General features: G+C 45.3%; 1 protein-coding gene across 3 annotated transcripts in view; it reads left to right on the plus strand.

Annotated features, from left to right (window-relative positions):
* Window positions 1-15,296, plus strand: part of LOC124330662 (ankyrin-2-like) — a 42,504-nt gene that overhangs the window by 17,680 nt on the left and 9,528 nt on the right. For 2 of the 3 annotated variants that reach the window (XM_046788734.1, XM_046788736.1), the window contains 15 exons: window positions 745-969; window positions 1,041-1,201; window positions 1,278-1,489; window positions 4,161-4,365; window positions 5,439-5,628; window positions 5,707-6,025; window positions 6,164-6,343; window positions 6,463-6,646; window positions 6,731-6,963; window positions 7,561-7,648; window positions 7,721-7,839; window positions 7,921-8,587; window positions 8,675-8,746; window positions 8,822-8,929; window positions 11,428-11,490. In XM_046788734.1, the coding sequence (XP_046644690.1) occupies window positions 745-969; window positions 1,041-1,201; window positions 1,278-1,489; window positions 4,161-4,365; window positions 5,439-5,628; window positions 5,707-6,025; window positions 6,164-6,343; window positions 6,463-6,646; window positions 6,731-6,963; window positions 7,561-7,648; window positions 7,721-7,839; window positions 7,921-8,587; window positions 8,675-8,746; window positions 8,822-8,929; window positions 11,428-11,490 (3,026 nt within the window). Of the gene's footprint in view, window positions 1-172; window positions 191-744; window positions 970-1,040; window positions 1,202-1,277; window positions 1,490-4,160; window positions 4,366-5,438; window positions 5,629-5,706; window positions 6,026-6,163; window positions 6,344-6,462; window positions 6,647-6,730; window positions 6,964-7,560; window positions 7,649-7,720; window positions 7,840-7,920; window positions 8,588-8,674; window positions 8,747-8,821; window positions 8,930-11,427; window positions 11,491-15,296 lie in introns of all 3 variants that reach the window. The other variant, XM_046788735.1, reaches the window with a different exon arrangement.

Below are 15,296 nucleotides of genomic sequence, written 5' to 3' on the forward strand. Positions count from 1 at the left end.
AATCCGGAATAACCTCGACATCTGACCATTTTCGATTACTACCGCGGACATTTTCTTTCATTTTCGTACTAACTAACGTGACATTTCTAACACATGTAACACATCCTATATATATCTCTCTTTTTTCTTTGCTTGCTCCCTGTTTTTCTGTGCCACGCTCAACTTCTAACAGGAGACTTAAATGGAAAACGTAAGTGGATCGAAACATCTGGTGCCCTTTTTGCGCGCCTATTCTGTTTGGTTGTCGTCTAAACAAACATTCTTCCGTCGGCCTAATTTATCTCTTAGCATGACCGTCGCTCCTCTTGACTACATTTCATTGCTGTTTATCGTAGTTAAAATTCGTAGTTTATTTTAGAAAAATTTTTTAACCAAAAATTGACATTTTTTCAAATTTTTTCATTTTTGAAATTATTTTTTTTATTTTTTTTTTCCATTTCTTTGATGGTAATAGGAGTATAGTAGTGGTTAGTTGTAGTAGTCGCCGCCGTTCTGGTCGTCTTGAGTTTCATTCACACGCCCGCCCGGATCACATATCCGGCGGGGGTTATTGTTGATCATCGGCTTTCAATGTTCCGTTGCGTGCGCTGTGTGTGTAGGTGTCGGTTAATTTTGCGGCGGCTTCGAAATTTCTTTTTTGAATTTTTTTTCCTGCCACCGACATCACACACCGCAAAATGCGAGTAGACCGGTGATTTTTGACGATTCCACCTTTTTTTTTTTTTTATCCGGGACATTTTCCAGGTTCTTGGTCAGTTTTATGGTGGACGCTCGCGGCGGGGCTATGCGCGGATGTCGCCACAGTGGCGTCCGTGTCATCATCCCGCCCCGCAAGGCCGCCTGCCCCATGCGGATCACCTGTCGCTACCTGAAGAAGGACAAACTGGTACATCCTCCGCCGCTGATGGAAGGCGAGGCTTTGGCCAGCCGCATCTTGGAATTGGGACCTTCGGCCGCCAAATTTCTTGGGTAAAATCGATTCGATTCAAATATTCAAAAAATTCACGTAAAACAAAAATAATTGTAAACGATTTTGACAGGCCGGTTATTATCGAAGTTCCGCATTTCGCCGCTCTGCGCGGAAAGGAGCGCGAGATCATCGTCTTGCGAAGCGACAACGGCGAAACGTGGAGGGAACACACGCTGGAGGCGACGGAAGAAGCCGTCCAGGAAGTTCTCAACGAAAGTTTCGACGGAGAAGGTTTGAAATTGAATGAATTCATTGATTTCCCATTAAACCTGACCGACTTTTTTTATTTTTTTATTTTTTCCGACAGATATGGGTCAGCTGGAGGACATGAACACGCACCGGATCACCCGCATTTTGACGACGGATTTCCCGCAGTACTTTGCCATCGTGTCCCGCGTTCGCCAGGAAGTTCACGCCATCGGTCCCGACGGTGGCATGGTCTCGTCCTCTGTGGTGCCCCAAGTGCAGGCCGTCTTCCCACCTGGCGCCCTCACCAAGAAGATCAAAGTGGGACTACAGGTAAATCTGGCCAAATTGCGACCTAACTACTCGGGACCGTGGAAAAAGATCACCGTCAATCACATCCCAAAAAAGAAGCGATTCTCTCTCATCTGGTAGTTTTGCCCACCCATTAAAAAACGAGAATCTCTCTTAATTCCTCTCTCTCTCTCCTTTCTCCGAATTCTCTTTTTTTTAAATTTTAATTTATTTTATTTTTTTAAATTTCTCATTTGAAATTCTATCAGATTGATCATATCCTCTATAACATTCGCTCTTCACACTCTGTTAGATCACGGAACCTCTCTAGTTTCTCTGTCGAGTAGTTGAGTAGTCCGCCCTTTGATTCGAGAGTGTAACGGACCATCATTAATCAATTTTCGACTCACACTTTCTAGTCCATTCATAAAATATCTCGTTCTGAAACGAGAGTCTAGTCAAACGAAACACGAGCGTACACACCCCATAGAGTAGAGAAGATTTTGATGAGCAATTGGATGCCTCTCTATCCTCTACTTTGAACCCTTTTTTTAGTCCCGTGTGTGTCAAGTCATTGCAGCCTTCAATATCCTAGTCAGATTTATTATTTTTTTTTTAAAATCTCCAATCAAAATGGCGACGATTTTTTTTTTTTTTTTTAACGGATATTTTTTTTTTATTGATTTTTACTTTTATTTTTTGGTTTTGGTTTTTCTTTTTTGTTTCTTAGGTTTCTGTTTCAAATGTATAACCTCGAATCTAACAATCAAATCACCTCCTCCAATCTCTCTCCTCCCCTCCAGTCTCGACTAACAATCTTCAGTAGCTTCTTTTTCTGAGAGAACGGTGAATGTTGATGATCTCATACGCGGGAAAAATTCAAAATCGAGTCTGGTGTGCTAAATCAATTTGCATGCTTTTGGAATGACTGCATTTTGCTTTCTGTAGTTCTTCTACTTCTTCTTCTTCTTCTTCTTCTTCTTCTTTGTATTTTTCTCGACAACTTTTTTCCTTCTTGTTCTATCGTTCGTTCTTTCGGTTTCCCGCTCTCTTGTTTGGCTTTGGACTCTCACGACTGGAACTGAAAAAGAATCTCTATGAATCTCTATTATTATCCTATGAACGTAATATGCTTAATATGTAAAATGTAAGGTTGCGGATGAAACATGAGAGACATTGCCTTTAAACATATCTGGATGACCGGTCGACCCCGTGAGAAATCGATAAGACAAAAACTAAACAGCAAAATTGATTTGCGTTTCGATTTTGTTGAGATTCTTTACTCACTTACTTTCCCCCTGACATTTAAACCATTTTTACCATATCACTTCCCTCTCCCCCCATTTGGAGAATTGTAGATTTTTTTTTTGTTGGTCCTCTACCAAACCTTTTTCAGTTCCAAATCGTCTAGAAATTTTTAACTAGTAGATTTTAGATTGAAAAAGATTTGGGAAAGGAAAGAAGAGATGCGAGTACGTCACCTAATTTCATGTGCGGCCGGTTCACTTAAAAAATCATTCAAATATGAATGCCTCATTTTTATTTTTGCTACTTGATATCTTTATGATGTATTTAAAAACACTCGGGATTCTTATTTTTTTAAAGATTTCTACGTCAAAATGTCGAATTTCAAAAATTAAAAGTTAAAAACAGACATTTGAAAAATATCAAAAATGCAATTCAAACTAGTTCGTCCCATTTTTTCGGCTAAACGCAAAAAGAATCCACCAGTCTCCGCACTAGGTGTGTTTTATATTTCAATATCCGGAACCATGAAAAACAAACTTATCTTTCCTTTAAAAAAAATCTGATCCATCTTTTCTCTCTTTTTCCATTCTTTATTTCCAACTAACTCTTTTTCAATGTCTATTAACTGGAATGTATTGCTTTGGAACATCGGGATTTTCAATAAAATGGACCAATCCAGGTGCGAGACTTGAACCTTACTAACCAATAACCTCGTCCTTTTCTCCGTTTTCCCCCTAATCATCAATTTCACAACAGAAAAAAAATCTAAGAAACAAACCAAAAAATCTACAAAGAATTACGAAATGATCGAAACATTACTTAATTTTTTTTCAACAATCCGAATGATTTACATTTTTATTTTAAAAGCATGGCTGTCTGTCTCTCGTATGTCCGGTGGTTTGGCTTTCGACATTGTTATATTTACTGTTTATTTAAATTTATTTTAAAAAGATGTTATATTTGGGCACCTTTTTTATTATTATTATTATTCCATTGAAAAAATTGGCTTCGAGGCTGCTGCATGTTGCTTTTCGACACGTGACGCACACCTTTTTCTCTCTCCCCCCGCTCTCGTTGATTCCTTTAATTGGCTTCATTTGGCGCAAGTTTGTGCCAAGTAGTAAGGATTCTTCCATCCCCAGTGACATGTTTTCACGACGCAGCCATTTCAATGTAGGAATGTCGACACATAATGAGATACTAACGTCAGAGTCGGAATTTTGAATCGGGGAAAAAAAATATCTTTTTATAAAATTCCTCTCCCTGCCCTCTCTTTAACACGTACACATAAACACATAGTTAACGCAGTCACACACAGTTAATTTGAAAAAAAAAAGAAAAGAAGAAAAAGACAATGAGACAATCGAACAAATAAACAAAACAGTGATGGGCAGAGCAGGGTGTGTGTAACACATTTTTTTTTCTTCTTCTTCTTCACCCCGGCACTGAAATTTGTGTAAAATAGGCTCAACCGATTCAACCGGAACTGGTGGTGAAATTGTTGGGCAACCGGGTGGCCGTCTCGCCCATCGTCACGGTGGAGCCCCGCAGGAGGAAGTTCCATAGGCCCATCACTTTGACGATCCCCGTACCGCAGGCAGCCGCTCGCGGAATGATCAACCAATACAGCGGTGACACTCCCACATTGCGGCTCCTCTGCAGCATCACAGGTGAGCGACAACATTTTTTTATTTAATTTAATTATATAAAAAAAAAAAAAAAAAGCAAAAAAATCCGTACAAAAAACGGGATCTCTTGGCCATCGTCTTTAATCCCTTGTCCGCCCCACCCCGATTTCCAATTCGGTTTTCGTTGTATGAGCGCCGTAGTAGTTCAATTCAGTTTGAGCGGAAGGTTCTAATTTGATTTCAATTAAGGCTTTTTGAGTTGTCACCGTTCTTTTTTTATTTATCATTTCTAACTTGATTCGGACACCATCTTATCTAAAAGAAACAAACTCATATCTCTTTCTATTTCTTTCTCTTTTCTTCTTGGAATTTTTCCTTTTCTTTTTCCATTCGTTTTCCGTTAATTAAAAAATACAAAGGGAATGCCGCTGACGTATCGACAGGTATCTACCAAATACATATCTATATTTAAAACTAAGACTGCTCTCTTTTTTATGCTCTTCTTTCAAACTTTTTCATTTTGTATTTTGATTATTTTTTTTTAACGACACTTCATTTTGCGTCATCCGTTTGCACTTTTGCCGTTTCCATCCCTTCTCTTTTCGCCAGCTCAAGTCGCGTTTCGTTGGCCCGCATTTTGTCGGCTTCCCTCTCTTCCTGTTCGTAAAACGGGACGTCATCGTGACGGATCCCGCAATCAATTTTGACATTTTCATAAAATTTTATGTTTTTTTTTTCCTCTTTCAAAATTTATTCCGTCCGATCATTCATTAAACCCAAAAAAGAAAAGAATCGTCATTTTTTTGGCTAGTCTACTCCCATTTCCGGCTTGTTTCAATTTCTTTTATCTTTGAACAAAAAACAAAAAAATTATAGGGTCCTTTGCTGGCCAAGAGACATTCGGTTGTTCCGTTATTATCATTGCACACAGCATCCGCTTGTTTATTATCTACTCGGTTTCCGATCCCCATATTTTGAATTTTTTTTTTTTTATTAGTTGATGTCATCATTCATCATCTTGTTGGACTTTATGCTCGATTCCGTTCCGAATCCGTGTCGAGTGATTGTGATAACCGTTCCGGGTGATTGATTCTCTTGATGGAATGTCTTTGCAGGCGGAACTTCACGAGCGCAGTGGGAAGATGTGACCGGCTCGACCCCGCTGACCTTTGTCAACGATTGCGTCTCATTCACCACCACCGTTTCGGCCCGTTTCTGGCTCATGGACTGCCGCAACGTAGCGGAAGCCGCCAAAATGGCCACTGACCTCTACCGAGAGGCTATCAACGTTCCCTTTATGGCCAAGTAAATTTCAACCGCCCGTTTTGGGTTTTCTGTTTCAAATGAATTTACTCTTTTCATTCCGATTCTGGATGAGTGTAGATTCGTCGTCTTCGCCAAGCGGCACGAACCGCAAGAGGCCCGGCTGAGGGTCTTCTGTATGACGGACGACAAGGAGGAGAAGACGCTGGAGCAGCAGGAACACTTTGTCGAAGTGGCCAAGAGCCGAGACGTGGAAGTCTTGGAGACCAAGTCGCAATATCTGGAATTCGCCGGCAATTTGGTGCCCATCACCAAGTCTGGCGAGCAGCTGGCCTTGACCTTCCGAGCTTTCCGCGAGAACCGACTGCCTTTCACCGTCCGAGTCAAGGATAATCACGCAGACCCTATTGGGCGTATTGCCTTCATGCGAGAAGCCAGGGTATGACATTTGGTCCTATCAAATCAGCTTTTATCCGCCTCTGACGGGCTTCAAATCCGGAAGCGGTTTTGTTATTATTGGCGCCGTTTTTATTTATTTATTGATTTTTAAATCTGTGACCTTTTCGATGAATGACAGGCCGGAAGAGGTGAGCCACCGCAGACGCCGATCTGCAACTTGAACATTGTATTGCCCAGCACAGTGACGCCCGAAACAGCCCGTTCAGAGCCGGACTTGCTGGCGCTGCAGAAAAAATACGGCTTCCTTCATGATGTGGGACTCGTCTACGCCACTAACCGGCCCGAAGCCATTCACAAAGTAAAAAAAAAAAAAAAAAAAGAAGAAAATCAATAGACATTGAATAGGGTTAACGCTGAACTAGCATGAACTAGCATAATAATTCGCTACGTTTTATATTTCCATTTTCAATCGAATAGGCGGATTTGCGCTTGTCGGATATTTGTAACCTGCTCGGCCGAGACTGGATCCCATTGGCCCAGTGCCTGGAAATTCCCGATTCTGATTTGAACCTGATCGACAACGAGTACCCGGACAACACCACCCAACAGGCCATGGTGATGCTCAAATTGTGGATGGCCCAGTCACAAAATAAAGTCACCGGTAAAAATAAGGAGTGAAATGATGAATGCATTTTTTTTATATTCATCCGCATCTCTTAACTGATGATGTGATTCAATGATTTAGGCAACGCCTTAGAGAAAGCGCTGAGAAAAATCGGGCGTGACGACATCGTCAATCGGTGCATTTACAACGTGGAATTAGTGACGGACGACTTGGAGAAAGCCGTGGCCAAAACCCAGCTGGATCAATCCGGTTTCGACAATTTGCGAGACGAATTGGGCGCCGACAGTACAAGGAACACTCTCCAGCGTGACACCAGCCTTGACGTCAGCTTCGACGAACAGGATCTGATGAAGGTATCGATCAAATCTCATTTTCCCCCTTCACACCATTCACCCCTCCCCCCTAATCCGTCCGTCCAATTGTGTCGATGAATGCTGTGCTTTCCTGTCAAATATTTCTGGCTCGGTCCAACTTAACTGTCCAGCCATAACCTAAATTCAATGGAACAGAAAAAATGCTTTCATACCTTTGACAAAGAGAAAAGTTTCAATGTTGTTGTTGTTTTCTGGTCCGGTCCGTTTTCTCCCATCGCAGCGGATGAGAGATTTAAAGGTAAGGCTCTCTCACCTCCTGACTGATGTCCACTGTCTTTTTATCCGTTCTGAAAAAAGAAAAAACATGCTATGCCGTCATGCATGCAATCAACATGAACCATCACGTCGCAATTTCTTCTTTAGTGTGTTTTTTGTGTGTGTGCTCCTATTCCTTAGTAAATGGTCACCTTAATCATCAACCAACAGACGTTTTATGTCTGTAGTTATATTTGTCAGTCCCCCGTTGACTAGTGATTGGGAATGCGAGAGAAACCTTTTATTTCTGCATCGCTCTGATTTCAATCAACTGCACGAAGAGCTATCGATTTTAAAACTGGGCGTTTTCTATCCATTTAGGATTCCGAATCGATCGACGAAATTCCCGAGAAACGCGAAGAGGAGGAACAGTTGAATTTGCAGGAAGTGTCGGAAGTCATCTCACAAGGTAAATATTGGCAATGTGTTGGCCTCAAACATTCTGTCTCAATTCAAGACATTGATTCATTTGTCATTGCAGAGATCAAGACGGACATTCCGCAGAAGGAAGCTTACGACGCCGAACCCGTCTCCCAGCGAATCATTCTCCACGAGGAGAAAGGCATTTGCGATTCGCGAGAAGCCGAAAAAGACATCGAGGTATGTCATGGATGACTGTCCGTTAACTATTTTGGATCCCTAAATAACTCGTCTTCATTTCATTGGAATTCGCTCGACTAGATTCCTCAGCCAGTGCACGAGCTGGAATCTGGAGACATTTATCAAGAGGAAACCGAACCGTGGGGCACGCGCCAATCGACCGTGGAGGAGCGGGTGATCGATCGCTACGTCATCGACACTCACCCGACGCCCATGTTTGATCCGCTGGCGGAAGACATCCCGGTGGAGCAACTGCCGACTAACGAGGAAGAGGAAGAAGGGGATGAAGTGGTCGAGGAACCGGTCGTCGTTGCAGCTTCGGCACCCAAACCCCGTCAACAGCAGCCCATCGACGACGAGCCGGAAGTCTTGCACTCGTCATCTTCGTTCGCCGCCGAGGAACCAGTCAGTTGCGTGGCACCTGCACCGGTTGAGCGTGTTGCGGCCGTTCAACAACCGCGAACATATGAGCCAGAACAGGAATCTGAGGAAGAGCAAGAGGAAGTTGTGGAGGAGCCAGCGGTCATGGCCACTTCGACGCCAGCCCGTCAACAGCAACGCGTCTTTGACGAACCGGAAGCCTTGAATGCTTCCTTCTGGAATCCTCCCGACGAACCCGTCACCTGCGATGACCAGTTTCTCGAACAGGAATTCACAGCCGCCCTACAAGGTGATGAGATTGACGATGTCAACAAATTCTCGCCGGAACTCCTCAGTCGATCGCTGGAACAACCAAAATCGGACAATGGTAAAATGCCTCAATGCAATGCTCAAATGCATCAACTTCAAATCAAATTTTTACATGATCCTCAAAATGTTTGCAATCCATTTTTAGATGCCAAAGTGCGGATGTCCACCTCCAAGACGCCACCTTCAAGTCCGTTTGAAGCAATCGAAGCCTTCACACGTATGGAATCTTTACACATAATTTAAAATTCAAATTTTATTCATTTTTTCAAACGATGTTTCTTCTTCGTTGCAGAATCCCAGATGTACACATCACAACCAGAAGCCGTTCCAGCGCAGGTGGCTTTAGCCCAGTCAGAGACATTACGCTCGGAGGATCTTGACACCTCGGCCACTTCTCACGGTAAGTTAATCATTACCAGGACAAAAATGAGTTTCTCTCCAATATATTTGACCGGTTTTTCTCCAAACCCCCCCCCCCCCCCCCCCCCCTCTACCGCCCCAGCGAAACATTATTTTTGGTGTGTGTATGGCACTGGCGACATCTATCGTGATGACATTTGAAAAAAAAAAAATTAAATCCTTGAACCTAATTTGCGTCCAACTATCCAGAAAGGTCTGTTTCCTCTGTTTCGTCCTTTGTTTCGAACATGTGACATTCAAGACCTAACTGGATTATTATAAAAAACAACGAACCCGTCGTCTCTTTGCACGCGTTTGGCTTCATCGGATCACGCGTCGAGCCCATACCCTCCTTCTTTGGGAGAGTTGATCCACTTGTACGGATCCTCACTGCGCCATTCTGCGATCCCTATTCCCATGAGAAGACCCTGGCAATGTCGAGCCTTTTCAACGGTGAACATTTCGTAAGGAGGCGGACCTTTCCGTCTCGCTCTCGTTTCTCCTTGCTCAGCTTATTAGTAGGAAGCCGGTCGTTGTCCGACTTTGCGGGATTCCCATCCGCCTTACCGTCAGGCCAAATGCTCAGTTTACCTCTCCAGTCTCGTTCCGACCGCTCCACTGCCAACTGGTCCATCTTCGCCTCATCTTGGATCGTGAAATTTTAAGACACTCGAGAACAATTTCAGTCTGGCAATTATGGCGGATTCAGTGCCGTTGATTTCTGTCTCAGCCGAAGCGGAAGATGAGAACTTATCGCTGTCCGATAGCGAAGAAGCTAACAAGGCCAAGTCGATGATCGCTTTGCGGATGCGTCGCCGACAGAAGCAGAAAAGGAAACCGTCTGACGGCCAGGCCAAGCCATCGTTGGGATCTCTGGTGGTCGACGACGGCGACGAGAGCGGCCTGACGGACGTTGAGACAGTGGAATGCGAGCATGATGGATCCAGCGGCAACAGCAAGTCCAGCACTCCGGTCGAAGATTTCACGCCCATTTTCGACGCCGTCCTTCAGCCGGCCATTACGCAGATCATCGACGACCACGAAGGCAACACGCACGTTAGTACGATTGTCAAGGGCGTTGTGGCTACGCTGGATGATTCCGACTTGTCCAATGCCGACGACGAGGACGATGCAGCCGAACGCAAGCTCACCTTGATGGAAGCGCTGACGGACGTCGAAGATTTCGAGGACTCTGGCGACGAATCGGAGTACAGATCCGACAATTCCGAGATGAACAAGCTCATCGGCCAGCTGGAATTGGGAGGCGATGTGAGCACTTCCAATCAGGAAGAAGAGGGGGCCGGACGTCCAGCGCCTCATTATCAGGCGAAAATTGGCAGCAGCTCCATGCTGCTCTGCCCAAAGTCAGCAGCCGGACGCAAGAAGACGAGGAAGACTAGGACCAAGAAGAGGGCGGCCTCGTCGGCTAATCAGTCTCATTTGTCCGTCGCCAATGCGGATGACGCTCCTCTAACCGACGTGGAGAGTGTTTCCGGTGTGGAGGATTCCGAGTCACATTCCGGATCCACTCCGTACGGCAACGTTTTGCTGTTGCGCGTCGACCACGAAGAGGAAGGCGCCACGGATGTGGAAGATTTCCGGTTCTCGGACGACGAAGAAGGAAAGCCATCCGTGGTCGTCCGTCTGACTCCGGGCATTACGGTGACTGGCGAGACCAGCGAGACGGAATCTTACGATTGCAGCGGCCGTTCGTCCCGTCTGGGACTGACGGACGTGGAATCGGTTAGCGGAATGGAGGATGAGAATTACGTTCCGCCCCCGATCGGTGGATCTGGTTTGCTGATTCCGCAAAATACGGACGATCCGCTCACTGACGTTGAAGATATCGACAATGTCGAGGAAGAGGCTCCGTCACCGGCCCCAGTGATTCCTCGTAACGGCCCAGCCCTTCACGGTGGCCAACAGCATGTGGTGACCATCCAGGAGGACGAAAACGGCCGTGTCACCAGCCGGAAGTACACTGGATCGCCAGGACTTTTGGGATTCGTCGATTCCAGCCAGCGAGAGGAGGGTGTGTCCGACGTGGAGTACATCAACGCCAGCGAGGACGAGCCAGATGAACAATCCCGCGGAGTCACTCCGGAAATCGAGATGTTTACCGGAAGCACCGTCCGTGTTAAGCGCCACTCGCTGTCCATGGATCCGGAAGCGGAAGACCAGGGAGGAGCCGAGGATAATGAACCGGATCAATCCGCATCGCATTATAGCTTGATGCCGCCCGTCATGGCCGCCGAAATCCTCACAGACACGGAAGACATGGACATGAGCGATAACGAGATGAATCAAGGTCAGAAGTGGCTAGGCCGTTTGTAAAAAAAAACCAAAACAAAAGCAAATGTCATGCGATCGATTGTCGCCAGTGCCACAGTCTCCCCCCAGCCTACCTTTCTAGGCGTAGTCTGTTTGCATTTACCCAGCTCGCTTGTGTATATTTTTGTTTATTTTTATTTATTTTGTTTTTACATCCGTTCCGAGTAGTAGACGTCCAGGAAGAACACTGGACCGAAGAAGTGGAAGCCAATGAACCAGCAGCGGTATCAGGTCGGTGAATTTAATTCAAGATAATATCTATCTACTAATTTGCCAAATAAACTTAAGTTAATTTAACATATAGACAATGCCGATTTCCAATGAGTTTAGCTTCTAGGTTTAAGAATCAATTAAGATGTTTCAAGTGCGGGTCGATCTATTGAGGTATTACTTACATGTATACATATCTATGCTATATTCCGGATGTTGAATCGGATTGGGAACGTGGGGGAATTGGGTCACTCTGATGGCCACAAAAGCTTCAGCTAAATCGACGTCCAGGAGTAACTGGAATCCGGCGGAAGGCGAGTTGAGGCGGATTCAGATTTCGCCTTACCCTAGTTCGGCGGATGACGAGATGAGTGCGGATGAATCGGAAAAAATCATTGTCTATACGAGTCCCACGTTCCGCTTTGCCGATTCGGCTGGACGTTATTTCTCTTCATCGCCGCCACCACTTCCATCGACTCCTGGACCTTACCAGCTGATGGAAGGAGGTCGGCCAGTCAAGGCGGAAGTGAAACTGATGGTCAAAACGGCCGACGTGGGCAAGCAAGCCATTGAAATCCGAAGCATCCGCGAGTTTGTTGACTTACCCCCCGGCCATCAATCCTCCGGCCCGTTTTCGCGCATCTTCCAGTCCGGCAGCAGCTCACCTCCTCCAATTTCGTCTTCGCCGCCGCCTCTCATCCGCAGAGTTCCTTCTCCGACCACCACCACGTCTTCCGTATCCCCTTCCTCGTCGCCCACTCACTCCCCGCAGGTCCCAGAGCGACGCAATCGAAAGTCCCGCCGACCCTTCGCACACCACCAGAGGCCGGCCAGCCCAGCTTTAGGTAAGAGTGAGAAAACATAACCGGATGGACCTACTGGAATGGATTCACTCCCTACTACTCACCCGTTCGATCCTGATTTGGCTCGCTCGCTGTAGCTGGACGTCGGCATGGGTCCGCTCTCTTTCTCTTCCGGGGAAGAGTTTGAGAGAGAACAAAACAAAAAAAATAAATCACACACATTTCCCAGTGCATCGCTGCATCGTCATAGGACAAAATTGGGAAGAAATTCCGGAATGCGTACGACAACAGTTTTGTAATCCGACGATTTATTCTTTTTTCGTTGTCCCGACTGAAGCATCCAAGACCAAAGTACTCGAAACAACTCCGCATCCTTCCTGTTGGCTTGATGATATCGATTATATATAATTCCCCGGGGTTCAAAAACCCATAACAATATCAACTTAGTTTGTATGTCATTATTGAAATTGGATTAGGAGTATTCAGCACGTCATGGGCTGTTTTTTTTGTCAGTGACTTGAAGCGTAGTAAATTGAATTAAAAACTAAAAAGAAGATAGATAATATCCACAATAATCTTAAAGATTAGCTGAATAAGTCAAAAGAAATTTACATACTAATAAGTATGGGCATCCAGGGGATGATGAAGGGGTTTCCCTCAAAGGCAAAAGCAACCTCAATTAATTCACGTCTCCCACCTGAATCAGTTTATTTTATTTTTTTTTGTTTTTGTTTTTGGAACTTTTAAGTTAATTGAGTTGTTCTTTCATTTTATTTTCACCCTTCCTCCGACCGGAAAAAAAATCAAACGAAAAAATGGAAATTGGAAAAAAAAATGTCGATAGGTTCAGACTGTGAGGATCAAGTGCGGACGGATGTGATTGACGATGTGGGTGAACTTAGCGAAGCAGATCTTCTTGGATACGGGCAGCCGACGATAGAAGAGCCGGAAGTGACGATTGAAACGGAAGAGTTGCCGGAGCGTCCAATCGAAGATTCCGAGTCTAGCATAACTCCCGAAATCATTTACGGAAGCCCTGAAGCCGTGCGCTACTTCCAGAAAGTTACTCTTCCGCCCGGCGGAACAGAGTCGACGACCATCAATGTGGAAGACCTTAGTGCCCGTAGTAAACTAGTCGTTCGTCCACTTTCCTTACCTGATACGTACGTGGACAGGCACGGCTCTCCCGGTACGAGAATCCGTAGAACAGACTTCGTGGTACCATTGGCACCGGAATCAGAACCTGAAATCCAGCCCGAATCGTTTCCAGTGCCCGTTGAAGAGCTGGGATCGAAATCTGAACCGGCTCTGGAGACAGAACTAACCTCAGATCTCGAATTAAGACTAGAAGCAGATCAATCAGTGCCTTTTTCAGAAGCGGAACCGTTTTCAGTCGAGGAAACTGTTCCAGAAACCGAAGAAAAATGCGATCCTGTTTTGGATCGAGTTCTGGAACTCATTTCTCAACCAGAGACCAGTAATTCAGAGCAGGAGCAAATCCCTGAACGAGAATCGGGGCCAGAAGTAGAGCAGGCGATGGAACAAATTATGGGATCAACTATTGAACAAATTCTTGAATCGGCTATCGAACAAGTTTTGGAACCAGAAGTAAAAGCAGAGCCAGAAGCGACAACAGAAGCAGAACCAGAGTTTGAACTTGTTTCCGATCAGCAATCAGTACCTTTATCAGAAGCAGAACCGTATTCAGTCGAGGCAACTATTCCAGCATTGGAGCAAGTTCTGGAACTCATTTCGCAACCAGAGACCAGTCAATCAGTTCAGGAGCAAATTCTTGAAAAAGCATCAGGTCCGGACGTAGAGCAGGCAATTGAACCAATTGTGGGAACAACTATTGAACAAAGTCTCGAATCGGCCATCGAACAAGTGTTGGAACCAGAAATAAAATCAGCGCCAGAAGCGACAACAGGAGCAGAACCAGAGTTTGAATTTGTTTCCGTTCCAGCGTCAGAGACTATCCCAGTTCTAGAAGAAAGTTCGAGGCCGGTCTCGGAACCGGAATCAGATGCCAAGCTGGTCGACCAGCAGCTTGAAGCGACTCCACTCGAGTTGATAGTTCTACCTGAAACAGAGTCGGATTCAGAATCGTCGACATCGACGCAAGCTGAACTCGCAGATATTGTTCCAGTTATAGAATGCGAAAAAACTATTCCAGTGCCGGAAGAAAGTCATGAGCCTGTTTTAGAAATAAAACATGAATCAGATTTGGAATCAGTGTTGGAAACAAAATACGTACCTGTTGTAGAAATGGAGTCGATATCCGAGGGGAAATTAGTGCTGGAAGCGGCTCCTGAATTGAGAGAGGATTCCGAAGCTTTGCTGGAACCGATTCCGTCGCCGGAAACGGATTCAGAATTCTGTTTTTCCCCGGAAGAAAACCCTGAACCTATTCCAGAGTCCAATTCAATAGAGAATGCTGTTCAAGTGCAGGAAGAAAATTCTGTGTCCGTTTTAGAAATGGAACCGGGATCAGATCTCGACCCAGTGCTGGACAAAGCTACGGAGCTGGAAATCGGTTCTGATTGTACGCTAGAAAAATTTGAAGTTGCCAAAGCCGAAGCTGTTCTGGAGGAAGAATCGTCGCTAGAAACCGAAGCGGTACCGGAAGTCGAGCTAGTTTCACAAACGACTTCAGTGGTGGAAGCAGAAACTGTTTCGTCAATTGTCGAATCTGAGCCAGAAAAAGCAGAGAAATTAGTTTTCGAAGCGGAATTGGTGCTGGAAACCGAGCCTGTGCTGCCAGCGGAGCCGCAGGAAAATCCGGAATCAGATAGAACTCCACCGGATGGAGATGTGATGGAGGAAGTGGACGAACTCTATACGGAAGAGGAGGATATCGAAAACAAATCGCACGCTGCCCGCGTTGCCAGCGTTTTGAACGACCTTCACCGGCCAACACCCGACGAGAGTCCGTTGGATGAGCGAGCTGAGCGGATGGCCGAGGCTATTTTGGCTTCGGCTCTATTCGAAACCGTTTTCCTTCAGCCAGAGGGAAGAGAAGAAGAT

The sequence above is a fragment of the Daphnia pulicaria genome, chromosome 1, assembly GCF_021234035.1.
Source record: "Daphnia pulicaria isolate SC F1-1A chromosome 1, SC_F0-13Bv2, whole genome shotgun sequence".
NCBI lineage: Eukaryota > Metazoa > Arthropoda > Branchiopoda > Diplostraca > Daphniidae > Daphnia > Daphnia pulicaria.